General features: G+C 42.0%; 1 protein-coding gene across 13 annotated transcripts in view; it reads right to left on the bottom strand.

The window, feature by feature from the left end:
- Positions 1-17430, bottom strand: part of chl1b (cell adhesion molecule L1-like b) — an 80770-nt gene that overhangs the window by 9751 nt on the left and 53589 nt on the right. For 8 of the 13 annotated variants that reach the window (XR_015129050.1, XM_086291358.1, XM_086291360.1 and 5 more), the window contains 17 exons: positions 17129-17260; positions 15312-15452; positions 14286-14397; positions 13871-14037; positions 13620-13785; positions 13384-13508; positions 12936-13037; positions 12412-12609; positions 12117-12187; positions 10876-11098; positions 9626-9741; positions 9157-9361; positions 8872-8994; positions 4415-4594; positions 3181-3210; positions 2321-2392; positions 1-34 (listed from right to left, as the gene is read on the bottom strand). The exon at positions 1-34 is cut by the window's left edge and continues 74 nt beyond it. Coding sequence is in view for 12 of the 13 variants with exons in the window: in XM_086291358.1 (XP_086147484.1) it covers positions 1-34; positions 2321-2392; positions 3181-3210; positions 4415-4594; positions 8872-8994; positions 9157-9361; positions 9626-9741; positions 10876-11098; positions 12117-12187; positions 12412-12609; positions 12936-13037; positions 13384-13508; positions 13620-13785; positions 13871-14037; positions 14286-14397; positions 15312-15452; positions 17129-17260 (2197 nt within the window). In the remaining variant the exon portion in view is untranslated. The remainder of the gene's footprint in view (positions 35-2320; positions 2393-3180; positions 3211-4414; positions 4595-8871; positions 8995-9156; positions 9362-9625; positions 9742-10875; positions 11099-12116; positions 12188-12411; positions 12610-12935; positions 13038-13383; positions 13509-13619; positions 13786-13870; positions 14038-14285; positions 14398-15311; positions 15453-17128; positions 17261-17430) is intronic. The other 5 variants (XM_086291365.1, XM_086291363.1, XM_086291355.1 and 2 more) reach the window with 4 other exon arrangements.

Here is a 17430-nt window from a genome sequence, read left to right on the forward strand (position 1 = left end):
CTAACAGCAGAGCTAACATTAAACAGGGTCGGGACTGACGGGGGGATAAGACGAGATGAGGAAAAGAAATGGAGAAATGGCAGAGAAGGGTTAGTAGAGGACAAAGCAGATCAAAGTGTTAGCAATCGTGTGTGTTTACAGGATAAAGGATGCTTTCTAAGGAAGAGGCAAGCGTGCTCCTTCCTAACACTAGGCATCAATTATGTCTGACAGAAGGGGACGTTGGGTCACTCTCACAACAGGACAAGAGTAATGTGGATAGGGAAATGGAACCACAGGTGGAGCCTGCAAAGCTGAATGGCAATCTACTAAAACCTGAAGAGCGATTTAACACCAAAGACTGCTGCATGATGGACATTTCACACAAGCAGAAATGAATGAAACATGGGAATGAAGTCAAGTTAGCCCTATAACATGTTAATAAGACACTTTTCCCCCTGAGATTTATTATGGTTATTTCACAGTCCTGGAAGTTTTAAAGTGTTAAAAACAGTTTTTGGCCAAACCGGTGTCACTGCCTTTCTGTATTTCATCAATGAACAAACAAAAAAAATGTAATCCCAGCAGCTGAAGCCAGACAATGTTGGGCATTTTTCAAGGTAACTCAAGGTAAAGTGCAAATTATTAGAAACTCAACAAGCAGAAAAGCTTTTTCAGCTTTAATGTTGAATGAAAAAAATATTTCAGTGTTTAATTCAATTTAGTGAATTAATTCACAAAGTTTTCAGATTAATAATTAGCTTAAACAAATCCAGTTTTTATTGCTCTCTTCCTGTTAAAGGGGAGTTCTTCCTCTCCACAGTCGCCAAGTGTGTGCACATAGAGCAGTGGTCCCCAACGCCCGGTCCGTGAGTCGTTTGGTACCGGGCCGAAAGCTGAGGCTCGGGTGTGAAATTTTCAGGGTTTTTATCATTAACTCAGTTTCCGAGTCTGGGTCTTTTCCCGCGTTGTAGTTGTGTGTCTTATTTTGAAAGAAATGTTTACGCATTACCATAGTGACCAGAGAGCATTAAGGCGCAGAGAGGAAATGCTCCTCCTGAAATGTGCCAACTCTCAGTGTTGTTGGCACATTTCAGGAGGACGCTGCTAATAAAGTTACACACAGTGAATTTGCGTTTATTATTATATTTACAAAATATCACAGTTTTTGTCTTGGTCGTATCATTTTATTTTGTTGTAATTATCCGCGACACCTTAAAGGCTGGTCCGTGAAAATATTTTGTGTGTTCTAGCTTCATCTACCTCAGACATACCTATCAAGGTGATTTTATCCTTCTTATCCTCAAACAGAGAAAGAGGGAAAAACAGTAATTGATGAGCATGATTAGTATGGGAAACGTGTGCTTTGACAGCAGCTGTCTAAGCTAGTCAACAAAGCACAATCCACTTCATTTCACCACAGCAAACATGCAAATCTTCATCTGTGCCTCAAGCTCAGGTGCTTTATTTGCTCAGGTGATAATTCAGTTCACAAGAACACCTGTGTCTGGGCTGTCCATCCCAACAACTGCAAATGACACTCTCTGACTAATGTTGATGGATTAGTCACCAGCTATAGCAATTCTAGTCATTGCAAGTGTGTGATGACTTCGACTGACATAGACAATCTGAGTTAAAAATATCCAGAGGTTTGCTGCCGTGTTTTGTCACCATGTTCCTCAGCTTGCTATTACCTTCTGGAGAAAGCAGCTGCTCACCCAGCAGGGAACGAATGCCCTGGAAGATACCCCTTCAAAGTCAGAAATCTTTTTTTTTAATAAGGAGAGACCAGAAAATATTCTGATACAGGAGCTTTCAACAGCTTCCACTTATCTCAGTGTCCTGTAAATATCACCCTCCCAGTATGAGCTCATACTTCTCTGCATGGCTCAGGAGGATGTTTCTCCTTGCTGTTTTCTCTCTGTCCCCGGACCTCTTCTTGTCCCAGAGGTGTGTTGCTGTTTACCCAGTTGAAGATTACATGGAAATGTCAGGTGACTGCTGGGTCAATACACTGCCACACAGAGGGCTGAATGGGGCCCAACAAATCAATCACTTACAATTAGACATATCTGTCCTGTTCAAGTGACTGCACTCCACTGCCACACTGTGGGATCGGGATATAGATCTAGTATGCTAGATTTCCCGGTGGTGTAGCAGAGAAATGAAAGCTTACAGTACAATATGGCTACCATTTTACATTACAAACTAGTTGAAAAAAAATTCCTGAAGATGCTATCACATTATAATAGTCAATGCTCCTCTGCATTTATCCCTCAGCCTTTGCTGTCGATGCTGTACGGTTAAGGCTTTGCTGTGTCAGAAAGTGCTGTGGCTCTACCTATGGTGGAACGAGTGGGTTTGGTCACAGGGGACTTTGGAGTGCTTGGAGGTGAGGGGGAAGCTGACTTGCCTGAAAAGAAAAGACAGACCTTGTGGTTATCAATTGGGGCAAGGGCTTGAGGTGCTATCGTCTACTGTTAGCATGCATGCTGTTGTTAAGTACACTCTAAAATTAGTGACTATGCAATCTGAAACACGATCTAGAGTTTCAAAACTGTATTTCACACTTCTGAGATGTGCCTTTTCATTTTTACTCCAGTCCAAAAAAAGAAAGAAAAAGGGACGAGCTCGTGGCGTGTCTGATGCTCTTACTGCGGTTGGCTCTTAAGGCATCATTTATTACCCCAGCTTGTTGCACCGAGCCTGCCGTTGCTAGGAGAAAAGTCAATATTCGTTTACAGCTGCTAATGAGCCAAGATTAATATGAATTTATAATTAGGTTACTCATTACCAATTGTTATTAGAGAGGAAGCTGCAAAACTTTATCTAAGAAGAAGTTGACGGTTTTCTAATGAAAGGAGGCATCAGAGTGCTCTCTGCTGATGGCAAGGGCAAACAGCAGACAAGGTCAATTATGTGCAGAGAGGCTGAGTGTTTAGGGCTGCTAACTTCTGCATAGGACAAATAAAAAGTGTCCAAATGTTTGACAGTCAAGTCCCAATGATTTATTCAGCCCTACAGCAGCTACACACATCCATATTTCTAAACCTAAAAGCATGCGAGCACTACTAAAAAACAAAATGGTGAGCATGTCATACTAACATGAAAGTTATTCTATCACTATTTCAGAGCAGTTTGACGCTCTCTATATGTGTACATATGACATGCCACAGTTGCTGCATAAACAGATCTACATACTGAGGCCAACAGCAGGAGCCAAAATGGAAGCTGCAGAAAAGAAAAAAAGAAAAAAGACAGAAGGGACAAGCATTGCATGGCTAAGCAGACGTCCACATTCACAGGCACATTTATAATACACACTGCATGATCAAAGCTACATCTCAAAGCAATGCACTATTTTAGTGGCATATGTGAAAGCAAGCAGAGGACCATTAAGACAAACCCTCACACACACACGTATGCACACAGTGATGGAGGTGTTACCACAAATAGCTTTCATGCGCAGACCTTGAACCTCTCCCCCGCACATGTAATAGTCTGACAAAACTCAATACATATAAAATGAGCCATTCCTCCTGTAATCATCTCTCCGGCGTTTTTTTTCCCCACCATGCAAATAAACAACCCCTAAGAGCCAATTAAGTGTCTTTCTGTGATTGTGAGGATTCTTACAGTAAACAATAAGTAATCGCTTGCATATTAAGCACCTGTGCTGCACTTCAAAGTTGAGAGTTCTGCTTTTACATAACACAGCCTGAGTGACATACTACATTCATTTTCTTGTCCATTTGTATTGAAAGAGCCACCTGCTTATTTCTTATGACTACAGCGCATTTAGTGATACTTGCAAAAAGCTTCCTGCTTCAATCACTTGTACCACCGACCACAATCACAGGAGCTTGGCTTGAGTTTGAGCCAGATGAAGTATGGTGTGTGGACCTCGACTAATGATATGTAATTAAAAGGCAAAGATTACATGTTACAAGCTGGCTTATTATGATGACTTACCCGGCAACTCTTTCATGATTGCACAATTCAGTAATAAAAGCTTCAGTTTCCTTTCTGCTCAAAGCAATTTTCTTTCTCAGCTGATTGTTTCATAGCTCACGCTCTCTGTCCAATCAATAAGCACTTGCTCTCTCATGACAGTGACAAATGAAAACCTCCACTGCAGCCATATGAAATTGTTTATCCACAAAAATTACTTACATGGAGATATGAAAAGCTTGGCTGCTCAGGCTTATATCATATTGCACTAGTTCAATGCCACATCTAAATGGTAAAATGACTCTGTCACCTGCTTTGCTTAGCCTCGGTTCACCAGAGCAAATTGTGCTCCTCAGAGCTCCTCCGCATTCCCAATGTTCCCCCACTGAGAAAGCGCCACGCTCAACCAGCCCCACGCCCACGCAAGCTTATCCGCACACATAAAGCCCGATCGGCTCGGCTTTCTGGACCTTCAAGCACTCACTTGTTTCCAGGGTGGTGGTGCACTCGTCGCTGACGTCAGGCCCGCAGCCCACCGTGGTACAGGAGCACAGGTAGAACTTGTATTTACTCAAAGGCTCCAAGTCACGCAGGATCCACGTGGTGGTCTCAGGTTTGCTAATATCTACTGTCTGCAGTGGTCCCACTTCTTCTGTGTCATTGACTAGAAGTAAGGCAAGGAAAAAAAATACGTAAATGTAAGTATTTTGTCACAGTCACCTAACAGAAGGCAAAGGAACAACAAGGGAAAACTCTTATACTTACACTGCATTACATACACTGTAAAATATCAGGATTGTCTGCACCTACAGTGTATTAAGCATAGCCTCTATATAACATACAGACTTAGCCACTGTGACTTCACCCACTGGCTAGAGAAGTCCTGTTGTGAAGCCTCACATTGCTGTGTCTTGCTGCTGATGATCATGTGGATATTCTCAACGAGAAACCGCTCCTGTGGTAGTTATTTTAGGGTATTTTCACACCTGTGGTGTTCAAGTTCATTTAACTTGGATTCTGGTTCGTTTTACACCTTGGTGTGGTTCATTTGTGCAGACGTGAACACAGTAATCAAGACACTTTGGACGGGTTGGTCCAGAGCAGTTTGTTTATGACGTGACTGTGATCTGACCTCAATCCGACCCAATTACCAGGAGTACATTGCAGGTTCAAGGTAAAAAACTTGCCATAGCTATCCACGCTTTATATTCAGAAATGCAGCACAGATGTACAAAGGTCAGTACAGGCTAGCAACTAGTCGTGACAGAAACGTAAATTCTCCATGTTCTCCAATAGTCCAAAACACAGCACGTTCTTCCTGTATGCTGCTCATTGCATCTGGTTCATCCACCTTTAATATACAGCTTGTGGTCGCGAGAGGAATTTTCTCACTCATTTTAAATTCATACACAGTAAGGATCATACAATGTAACTATGCAGAGTCTTCATATTCGATACATGTACCATAGTAAGAACACTTGTTTCACAGATTTCAGTCCCTTGAAAACACAGCTTCCTTACCTAGTTTGTTTTTACATTTGAAGAGGTGTTTTTGCCTGACAGGCAGCATACTTTATATTAGTACTACACTCCCACATTGTTTTTTCCCATCTCCAAAAGGTGTCAGCAATTAGTTCTGCTGGAAGTACTTGTGCACGCTGTATACAGCCTGATGAAACTCAAAGAAGTTTGTGTCTTAGTGACAACATATTTGTTTAACTGCTTTACTTTTCTGATCTACTGATGTGACCACACATGAACATGCATCTAAGCCTCCACATTAGAAAACCATTCTTTCCAGCTTTTCTTAAAATATAATGTCTATACCAAAATAATTCTGGTCATGATAGTTTATCCATACATATAGAATTTTGATTTCTTTAATTTTGATATGATTGATATCATAATGTCGTTACCCTCTTATCCCATACTCTGCTCTTCCTTGTACCCAATGCCTTTTTGTTCTTCTATTTTATTTTATTTTTTAACTTTTGACTGAATGACTCCAGTATTTTGACACACAGTGAAATGTTTGACTGTGCCTTGTTTTTGGGGAACTCTCTAGTGGCCTTTCAAAATACTTCCAACTGACAATCACAGGACATTTCAGCTCTGCCAAAAAAAGAAAAGAAAAAGCAAATGTCACTTGTCATTTTGGTTTGTACATTTCCTGTTTGGGCTTTAAAAAAAAGAGGCAACTTGTTCTTTGCTTTTTCAGGATTAATCTCTCTATAATGTCTCCATTAACAAAAAAACAACAACCCTGAAACAAAACAAAAAAGAAAATTGTGCTCCACTAATTTATGGTTGCAATTTGTTTGAGTTTTTGGTGTGTGCTCTCTGCCTACATTGTGATGGGATCTCATTTTTCACTACGTAAAGCAGCCCAGTAGGTAGGGAGGTGGCATTCATGTTCTTTGTGACAAAAACAAACACAGCAGGTGTTGAGGTGACCTTTGCTGTGAAAGAGGTGCCACGTCTCTCAGGTAGAAGGCAACAGAAACAATGACAAGAATGTATTGGTCTGCTTCTCTTATTTGCCTGGATGCCACCCGCTGTTATCAGACATCCTGATTTGCTTTAGTTTTTTGGTTTTTTTGCTCAGTTTTATTTCCAGGGACAAAACCACTCGAATTTTAGTATATTATGCAATCAACTCTGGTACAAAAAAAGAGGCCACAAGCATCATGTTTCCACCCTGCGGTGGCATTACTTTCTCACTTTTACGGCAAAACTCGGACCTGACAGCTGGTCCGTATGATCTTATGGAGTGAACTGGCTGAAGGCTTCAGACTTTGGCGCTTCCACTAATGACAAATAACAATATTTCCAAACATTCTTCATCCTAGCGGGCTAAACACAGTTGGCCTTGAGGAGCGTGAAGCAAACCAAGACTCTCCAGCACTGAAATGTGACCTGACAGCAAGTGTGAGTTTAGCTCAAATGGGAGAAAAACAGACAGTTTTATAGCCAAGGTCATTTTTAACTCCCACTCGTGTCGATATAGCAGTTCAACGCAGTACAAACTTCACTGGAACGGTCTTAAGTGCTCAAAAATATGTGCCTATCTCAATCTGCATCACATATAATTGGAAATAAAGTGGATATTTTATGAAGCCTTGAGTGGATTTTCAGTGCATAACAGTGAAATGATCTGTGTACTCAGGATTAAAGACTTCAATATGACAAAACAGGTTGAGTATGAGCGCCCATCTGTACTTTTATGACAATCTTATCTTTGCCTTGTCAAGCTCCCTGAGAGACAGTCAGACGGGTGTTTAGCCTGTACTGACATATGATGCCCCGGGCTTTAGAGCGGGTTAACAGCTCTTTAAGGCAATGTGACTATATGCCACCCACTCAAGTTATGAGGGTGACTTTACTCAGTCTTTACATTCATACAAGCTTTAAGTGATTCAGAAAAGAACTTGATAAAAACTTGTTACTGACTGCAGGTAGAGGGAAAATGTTTATGATTTCCACATCTCCTGGTGTGTGTCCCACACAACTAGATCTTATGTTTTTCCCCTGCCGACAGTTAATTTTTTCCATTTCAAATTTGCCAGTGGTACTGCAGTGGATCCAAGAAAGTGCAGAGCAGAGTTTGTTTGGCTGTGCAGTTTTCAGATTGGGTATTTTAACAAAAAATTGTTATCAGTGTTTCCCCTAGAGTGGCAGATGTCCAATCTGTGAGGGGGGGGGGGATCACGCACACACATAGACACACCTGCGGCCACGTAGTGAACAGGTACACACACACGGACACATTCAGTGAGTGTATCCTTCAGGCTCTCCTCTTTTCAAATCAGCAGGTTCATGATTTAAGGGAAAGATTTAAGGGACATCTGTAAATTTGGGTTACTCTCCCTCTAAAGGGGAACTGCACTAGTTAAAGATAAAGTCACGAGCTGATATCACCATCGAAAGGCTTTATCCTAAAAACGTGTTATTTCAAAGCAGGTTAGTTTAAGTGTTTTAAACCCAGCGTCGATCCGGCTTGCGTTAAACAGTGTGTTACAACGGGGCCTCTTGTGAAACCGGTGAAATGTGAAGCTATTAAAGGCTGCTGTGAAGACGAGCATAGTCTTAAACAGCTGCGCCGTAGCTTGAGATGACTTGTGTCACTGATGATACACTGACAGCTGGCTGCATTATCCTCAACGTTTCACACATGACTTCCTTCAAGGGGACTTCAAAAAAAGAAAAAAGTCACACTTCAAAGAGTCCATCAGCTTTATTGCTGTGGCACAATGAAAACGTCCTCTCCTGAAATACGGCGTGACGCTGGGTCCTTTTTTTGTGCTGCCGCCAAATCAAACTCAATTAGCCGGGAAATGCAGCACTAAGACGTTGTTGGAAGTTAGTCATCAGCTTCGTTATGACTTTTATTTAAGGACAGCACAGTGTGTGCACACGTGGGATGTGTTCAGGGATGATGTCCCCTGGGACAGAGCTACGCTGAGGACGTTTCCTGCAGACAGGATGGGGTCAGTAAAACTGGACCTTAACAGACTGTGACTCAGAGGCCTTGTTCAGCACTAGCCGAGCCGCGATCATGACACAGGCCAGTAGACACCACCCTGACATGGTTCCTATACACACACTCTGACCCCAGCCTTATTAGAGCAGAGCAGCAATTCTTCTTTCTGTGTAAAGGATCATGGGTTAGACAATCACCACTTCTTTTCCCAAGAAACTGTTCAGGTACTGCACATACTTGTCTGCAGTGCAGTATTGTGTAGAGGATAAGGTTTGAAACAGTTAAGCCGATATGCAGTCAGAGCAATAGATGGCCTGTTTGTTTTCTTTACAGAGTACAAGCTGAGGGTAAACTCTATTAAACACAAGATGAAAAACACATCATCTTCTCACAGCAATACAGAAACATCACCATTATATGTGTGTTGATTAAGTGTAAGGATGAGGAATAGGGATACGTACTGAGATGGTACTTAAGGAGGTAGCCAATGAGAATCCCATTAGGCTCCAACGGCGGCTCCCAGGCCAAAGAGACAGTGTGCCTCTGTACATCTGTGACCCTGAAATCATGATTTTTCTCTGGGACTGCAAAGGCGTGCACAAACACACACACACACACACACACACACACACACACACACACAGAAAGCAGTCAAATTCTGCAACCCAGTTTACTTGGCTATTATTAGATTTTCCCTTCAGTAGTTGTGAATCAATACACTCCATGCTGTTTTTCCACAATCTTACCTCCCTCTGGGGTTTTGAAGTTGACGGGATGACTGCCTGGGCCGTTGCCCCGCCCGTTGAAGGTCATGACGATGAGGCTGTACTCGGAGAAGGGCGTCAGAATTGGTACCGTGGCGTGGTTCTTATCCCCGGGGACTGCCAGCGTGTGTTTATCTCCGGGACTTTTCTTTGAGTCCACCAGACTGCGCAGACGCCACCAACTTATCTACATCAGGAAGGAGGCACACAGAGACATCCTCAGCAGTGCCTACAAGATATCAAACTTTGAACATCATACATATGTACATGTGTGAAGGAATGCTGACTGAGTTAGTGTGATTTTTTTTCTGGTGCTGTAAGCAAGAAAACATTGAGCTGGACACCAGTAAAGGAGACAGAGTGAGGTGAGAGAAGCAAATGTTTAGAGCAAGGTCAGTGCCATTCCTTTTAAACTGTGTCTAAAAGCAAAGGTCTGGTTTTGAGGTATTACCCTGTAGCCTCCCAGATGTCCATGTAACTTGTCCTTGTGTACTCGTGTCCAGCTAACCTTGACCACGGAGCTGTTCATCACCTCCACAGCTACATCATCAGGTGCAGCAGAGGGAACTGCAAAGGCAAACACACATTATAATCTACAATAGGCTGCAAGTGAGGGAAGGAAAAACAAACCCAAACAACACAAAAATACAAAGTACTACTCGGCTTGCTTACATTTAGGGATCACTGATTTACTGGAACACCTACGAGGAGGGAACTCTACTTGGAGTCACAAAAAAATGAAAAAACAAACAAAAAACAAAAACAAGTGCTACATTTCCTAAAATCCCATTTTACTCAGGACACAGCAGTGAGAAAGTGTCATGACCTGAGGTGACCTCCTGAGGACAAATCCAAAAGAAAGCTAAACAAAAGAAAAAGAGTAAAAAGTACGGTACATGGTGCTTTCTTCTTCTAGCACACTGCAAAAATGATTTTCAAGAAAATAAAAAAAACCTTGTTTATGAACATGTTTTCTTATTTTTTGTCTAAAAAGAAAACATTCTTAACAAGCAAGTTTTGCACAACTGCACAAAATTAAACTCATTCTAAGAAAATATGTCCAACGTTTTCTTAAGATATTTCAGCTCATCTTGAGCTTTCAGTTACAGGATATGACAATGGTTTGGCTGAAATTCCAGAAAGAGAATAAGATTATTTTTCTCTTATTTCAAGAGTAAGGGCACTCAAAACAACTTTTCAATTTTACTCATTTAAAGATGCCAGTTTAGCTCAATGCGTTCAGCATGCGCTCACATGCTGCATGGCTGAGAGTGGCAAGCCTGGGTCTGACCCTCGGCCTGGTTAGGTGGCTAGACAACCTAGCAAAAATTCTTTCCATGTTTAGCATAAAGCTAACAAAGGCCAAAAAAGTGAAAGTTTTTGCCAAAGGTCATGTGGGCACAAGCAAAATGAAAAAAATGTTTAAATGTTCTGAGGTTTAGAACATTTAAACATGTTCATTTTTTCTTTTCTGTTTAGCTTTGAACAAACTGCAGCAAAAGCCAGCTTATTTTCCCCAACTTTTCTTTTTAGAAGGGCATTTTTAGCCATGCCATGTGTTTTGTATTTGCCAAAACAATAACTTTAAAAAAAACGGCTGCAGTAATATTTATTTGCTAGGAAGTAACTTCAAACTCCCCTTTCCCATAACATATTCTCATTTTATTGGGAATACTGAAAAAAAAATTAACTTATACTCACAGTCCTCTCCTGAATAGCCAGTCACTAACTTGGGCTCAGGTCCAAAGCCCTGACGATTCTTGGCTTGGATCTTTATTTCGTAGGGAACAAAAGTTGGGGTGTTCTTCACCACGAATGAGTGTCTCTTCACTGTGTTCTCCTTCCAGTCTTCTTCCACATCTTGTCGTCTGTAACTCACCTTGTACTCCAAGCCGGGACCATTGTGCTCAATTGGTAACAGGGGCTGTATCGTAGCAGGAAAAGAAAGAATGGAGTGGGTTTCACTGAGACTTTCACAGTTGCGTAAGATACTTGTTATATTTCACCACGCTATGTCACTCCTTCCATAGGGGAAAAAAATGACTTGTCCGGTGAACATTGCTTGGAACAATGCTTTATCCCACCATCTAATAAAACAATGGAACAATTGACCTGGTCTAGCAGCAAGGCTTTTCTTTGATATAGTGCTTGCTGAGACTTTATAGATGAAAAGATTCATCTCGTCACAGAAGTCAGACCGTGAGAAATAGAATGAGATACCATTATCCACAAAAGCAAATCATTAACAGTAGGAGAGCTCATGAATCCAGGATTCAGGGGCTACATTACCATGACGGGGCAACCGGATAATAAGTGAAGGAGAGATTCATCTTTCTACAATAAAGGCCAATATATGACTGTGAGTGTTAAAAAGAATTTTTTTATCTTCATAGCTTTCCTTTCTCTTTCTAATCAAAGACAGAGAGCAGCCTTGAATGAGGAACTCATTCATGGACATTCCAGAAAAGGGCTTCTTTAAAGATCTCTAGAGTGAAATATCATAAATGGGCCATTTCGGTTTCTTTAATTCCTATTGGTAATAGCCTATGATAATATTGAATGGGTTGCATTGTTGTATTTTGTCATGTTTCTCAGGTCTTTGTCTGAATTTCTACGAACATTATTGCTAAGGATTGTCTTATTGCATTGGAGTCACACTGGGTTAAATATGTACACTTGGGTTTTAAGGGGTATTTATTATTTTCTTCTTTTTTTTGGGTTGTATGGAAGCCCCAAACGCAATTTCATTGTTCTTGACAATGACAATAAATAAATAAATACTAAATACTAAATGAAACATTGATAAAACTTTATCTCTGTTCTCAGAAATTCTTTGACTGCTCAAAACTATAACGATAGGAATAATGTGCTACGTAAAGGTAGGCCACGTCGCAGAACTTGCAGAAAGAAGATAATAAAAAAGACCAAAGTCTATTTCTTACCTCCCATTTGATATCCATTTCATGTGGCAAATGACCTTCGATTCTGATATTTTCAGGGTTCCTGTCAGGGGCTGTGGAGGAAAAGGAGTATAGATTTTGTCAGCATTGCTAGTGGAAGAAATCTCCAGTGAACGAGGCACGCGAGAAAGCAGAGTTTCAACAAGAATGGAATCAATTATGTAGCAGGTCTGAGTGTTTTAAAGTTCACAGAGCAGCAGCGTATCAAGTGGGCTGGAAGACCCTAACAAAAGGTACTACTGGTAAATACTGAGCGATGAAAGGAGGAAACTCAGACCTTCTGGAGGAGTTTTGTATCTCTCTGTGGCCTCGCTAGGACGCCCGGTTCCCACAGCGTTCACGGCGGACACTCGGAAGCAATAGTCGACATTGCCGTTGAGCTTGAGCTCAGCAGAGTTGCGGTTCCCAGGTACTCGGAGTAGCTCCTTCCAGTTGCTTGGTTCCCAGTGGCTCTCCTCGTACTCGATAATAAACTCTGTTGACAGGCATAGAGACAATCAGAGGTCTCCCTCACCGCTATGAATCCTGCCAAAGGATTACTTATCTAACCACCAGCTGTGCAGAAAACGCCTGAAACCCTGCTCTGGGCTTGTACATTCCTCAGGGAGACTAATCATGATTCATGCTTGGATGAACCAATAATGGATTCATATTGTACAAGATGGTATCAAACAAATCTATTTACATGCAGGATGCTGCTCAGGAATGTGTCTGTCATATTAATGGCATTCGCTACGAGATGCACTGATCCTCTCTGCGCTGTATGTCCTGACACCTGCACACATGGATGCTCCTTTTTACCTGTGGTTGAGCTGTTGTGGTCGTCCCCGGGGACCCATTTCAGCGTCACATTTCTGCCCTTGCGGTCAGACAGTACCAAGTTCTCCGGCGCATCGGGGACATCTGAAAATCATTGTAACGGCACGGCTTTTAGAAAAAGAAAATCACAGGGACACAAGATCTCTGCAGCAAGAAAAAGACCCGGGGAGCAAACGTTCAATCGTTCCCAGGAGTCAGAGGATGTGGAACCAGCTGCATCGCTGTGCTGCCCGTCACTGTTTTCTTTAGACTTTAACATGTCGACAACATCTTCAAAGAAGCTGTGCTAATAAAGCCACGGTCTGCACCTTCATGCTCTGCGCTTGGCTTCCTGACATTTTGTGGCCTTCTCGAATTTGCTGCGCATTAATGTAGCACCAGGGTGCTCTGAACTTTTGACCCCCGAAGCAGCGCTCACACGTAAGCTCACCTAACACCATGAGGAGGGCTGAGGCCACGTCTTGGTCCGCTGGAGTTTTTGCCACACATGTGTACACACCCTGGTCGCTGTGGCTCACATTCATGATGTGAAAAACACCGTTCTCCACAAAGTATCTGTCGGTAGAAACATGGAGACGGGGTATTGATTTACCAAAGGAAAAGGGCTTTTCAGCTGGGATTAGGTCTGCAGTGCTGTTTCACCAAATAAATAAATAAAAATTCTACCTTGAATTCTCAGTGTAGTTGAGGGCTATCTCCATATCATCTTTTTCCCACAGGAGCTCAAAGTCATTGCTGAAAGACTTGTCGTACTCCGCCAGGCATGAGAGCTGGGCCGTGGTACCTATTAGGATCCGCTGGTCCTCCGGGGCCACTACTATTCGAGTGGGATCTTCCAAAGGAAAGACCAAGTTACTTACATTTTGAGGCCCGTGTGAGGCTTAACACAATTCTTTTAAATGACTAAAACTGTTTACCTTTTACATAAAGCATGGCATTGATAGCAGATGATCCCTCTGTGTTTTTGGCCAAACACATGTACTGTCCTGTGTCACCCCTCTCCACATTGTAGATCTTCAGTGACCCGTTTTCATGAACAGTAAACCTGGGTCCATGAACAGATTCAGGGGAGTCGTCTTTGCTCCTGGAGAACATGCAAAAGTTGTCAGAGGGGAGAAAAATAAATGCAAATACAGGTGGTCTACACTACTACACTATGGCAGCAGTGAAGCGATAAAAGCAGGACATCAGAGCTGAGTGACAGGGCTACTTCAGCTTGATTTGAAGAAATAGCAGGTCGTGGGTAATGAAACAGCCAGTATACTGAGGGAGTGCACGCATCGACCAGCTGAGATCTACTGCCCTCTGCTGGCAAAAAAAAGCTACACTTACCAAGTGATTGTAGAAGGAGGAGAGCTGAAGACCTTGCAGTGCATCGTCACTCCCTTCCTCTCCACAACAGAGTATTCCTCCCCCTCACTTGTTAAAATCATGGGCTGCAAATCTGCAAAAACCAGCAGGAGACGCTCATCATAACATCGTAACAGTGCTGTTAGAAAAGCACAATATATTTTTTTCACCGTGGAGGAAATGGCTTCGACAAAAAAAAAAAAAAAAACCCACACAGCTAGATTAGGTTTTAAAAGCTGATAAAACAGGAATGGAAATAGGCAGATAACTGCAGGTTAAATGAGGTGACAACAGTGTTGCTTTACTTGTGCATTAACTATGAGCTTGTTGTGTTTTTAAAAAGGAAAAAAAAAGAAGAAAATAAAAAAAACTATTCAGCTGACAGGTTGTCAGAAATGAGCAAATGTGAGAAAGAAATCAAAGCTGAAAACAATGGAATAATGAGTTCGCTGAGTGTGTGCACCTTATCAGTTGTAGCCAAAGCCTCCCATTAAAACGCTCTGTCTCTACTAATTGTTTACAAAGGCAGCAACTGGGACTCAGCATTCAGAGACTGTCCAGCTTTATTAACTCCTGTGTCACCAAGAAGCAACTCCCCACATTTGAGCTGCACAACAGATTTTTTTTTTTAATCTGCTCTTGTAAAGCAGCACATGTTTGTCTTGTGGCACTCGAATTGGTATGGAATTGAGAAGGGACTTGTTAGCATATAAATGGTAGGGAACAGGGCTTGTTGCTCCACAGGGAGAACGGCCATCCTGAATGAAGGAATACAGCTTGCAGACAGCTCTCCTTCCCTGGGCTCCTCACTGTTTTATGGGCATATGCCAGCATCAGCGGCAGCTCTCGAGCTTGACACATCAGTCAGCGATCTCTCTGTGTCTCACAAGGAAGTCTGAACCTTATTCATGTACGCTGCGACACAAATACTTTGTATGGATGGCATTTTCATAGACCTCGGATGGTGAAGCAGAATTTAATAAAACTGTGGCTCGCTGATATACTTACTCATGATCATGATGTTTGCATTGGACAGAATGGTTCCGTGTCTATTGGAGGCCTCACACTGATAGACAGCACTGTCAGAAACTTGGGCATTATGTATAACTATGGTGTCACCAATTACCCTCCTGTTTCGTGCTGGGGACTCTGGAATAATACAAAGGTACACTCAGTGAATACAAAGTTTTAAACCAGCACAATTAAAAAAAATCTATATGCTAAGCTGAAATTCCCAAATTAACTAACATCAAAAGAATGTGAAGCAACAATCACTTTGATTTTAAGTCTAAAACATCTGTGTGTTTGTTGTGTTAAAGTGATGTCGGCTGAAGTTGACCTAGGACCTGGCCACACTTTGGTGTACTACCAATCTGTACCAAAAGATGGAGCAGCAAACCAACGTAAACTTCTGTTTCAACCAGTTTTACCCTGGAAATCGGGCACATGCAATCATACAAACTCAGATGTTGGAGTTGAGGTGTGGTATCTTTAGTGCGTTACAGAAAAAGTGAGAAAAAACAGGAATTTTTTGGGTTCTTAAGCTATATGTCTGTGAAGGTTCTCAGTCATCCAGGTCATCGTAGTGAAAGGAGCTTGGAAAGAAAAGCGTCTGGACTTCTTTAAGTTGCTTGAAGACGTTTCACCTCTCATCCGAGAAGCTTCTTCAGTTCTAAGGTCAAATGGTGGAGAGTCCCAGATATAAACCTAGTGGGAGTAAACCCCCCACAGAGGGACAACAGGACCCCCTGATGATCCTCTAATCGCCTGAGCCAAGGTGTGAAACTGGGCGTGGGTCCCAATCAGCCAGAGTTTCGGGTGAGCTCATTGTGAAACCTGGCCCCACCTTATCATGCGAATTCCTGAGATCAGATGGCCCAGGATGTGAGTGGGCGTTAAGGCGTCTGGGAAGGGATCTCAAAACTGGATTATAGATGGCAGAGAGTTGGTGTCGTAAACCCCCGCCTCTGTTCAAAGATGGTCGCTCACAGTGGACATAGATGGCTTCTTTCACTCCTCTTCTTAAGCTAATTAATCACTAAAATCTTTAATCAAAACAGATCTCAACAGATCACATTCATCATCCTTGTAGTATATATAAATATTTAATCATAAATATATGTTCTCTCTATTTTCAATTTTAAATGACAAACTTAAATTATTTTATAATTTCATTGAAAAATACTTTGCTACGCATCCATGCAGTACCTTGACGCCCCCACCAGGGGCCTTTTACACTAAATCCCAGTGAACTAACTGGGTACTACAATTGGTTTTATTGGTTGTTTGCTTTTTTGGATGGTTTTTAGGGGGGTTGTATTGCAATGTTTAAAGTACCTGTGCACAATGTGAACATAGCCTAGAGGCTTCACACTAACAGTTAACACTGCAGCTAACGTAGCCCTAACTAGATTTGTTATAATAAACTTTCCCCAGCTGTCAGGGATTTAAGTGACTTCATATTTTGGTTTTTGAAGCCATAGAAGGTCTTATATCCCTCATTCTCAAACATGCAGTGCACATTACCTTTAATGTACAAACCTAATTAATAGCATTCACGTCAGTGTTTTACTTGTCTCTGTTTGTCTTTTCTTAGATTCTATGGTTGTGTCTCAACAGATACTAAACAATTATGTTCACATTCATCATCCTTGGAGTACTTTCCCACTTCTGGATACTTCCTCCTCATGTTCTACGTTGTAACACTGAACAAAACAGCATCAACCTTTAGCCTTTCTGTGGGGTTCAACATGTCTAGCAATCACAAGGAGCTCGCAGTACAAAGAAGTGAAGTGAGCTTTAAGTGAGACTGCTGTGGGACTGACCCTGCAGAGGTCCACCGTTCACCCTCCATGTAGTCGTCGGCTGAGGAATCCCACTGGCAGAGCACTTGATGTGCACGTCTGAGCCGATCATACTGAGCTGACTCTCAGGCTCAAACACCCACTCTGGAGGCTCTGAGAACACACAGTCAGCGTGATGTTATCAGTATAAAGAAGACACTGAGCACTTACAGAGGAGAACACAATCACAGGAATAGTTACGCAATATGTATTATTCAGTAAAAATGAATGCTACATTTACTACCGATTACACACAGAAATGGACCCACAAAAGGCTCTTCCGC

Source organism: Aulonocara sp. 'chitande type north' Nkhata Bay, linkage group LG5 (genome assembly GCF_057382095.1).
Source record: "Aulonocara sp. 'chitande type north' Nkhata Bay isolate Kocher_YH1m ecotype deep benthic linkage group LG5, A_spYH_male_GT1.1, whole genome shotgun sequence".
Classification (NCBI taxonomy): domain Eukaryota; kingdom Metazoa; phylum Chordata; class Actinopteri; order Cichliformes; family Cichlidae; genus Aulonocara; species Aulonocara sp. 'chitande type north' Nkhata Bay.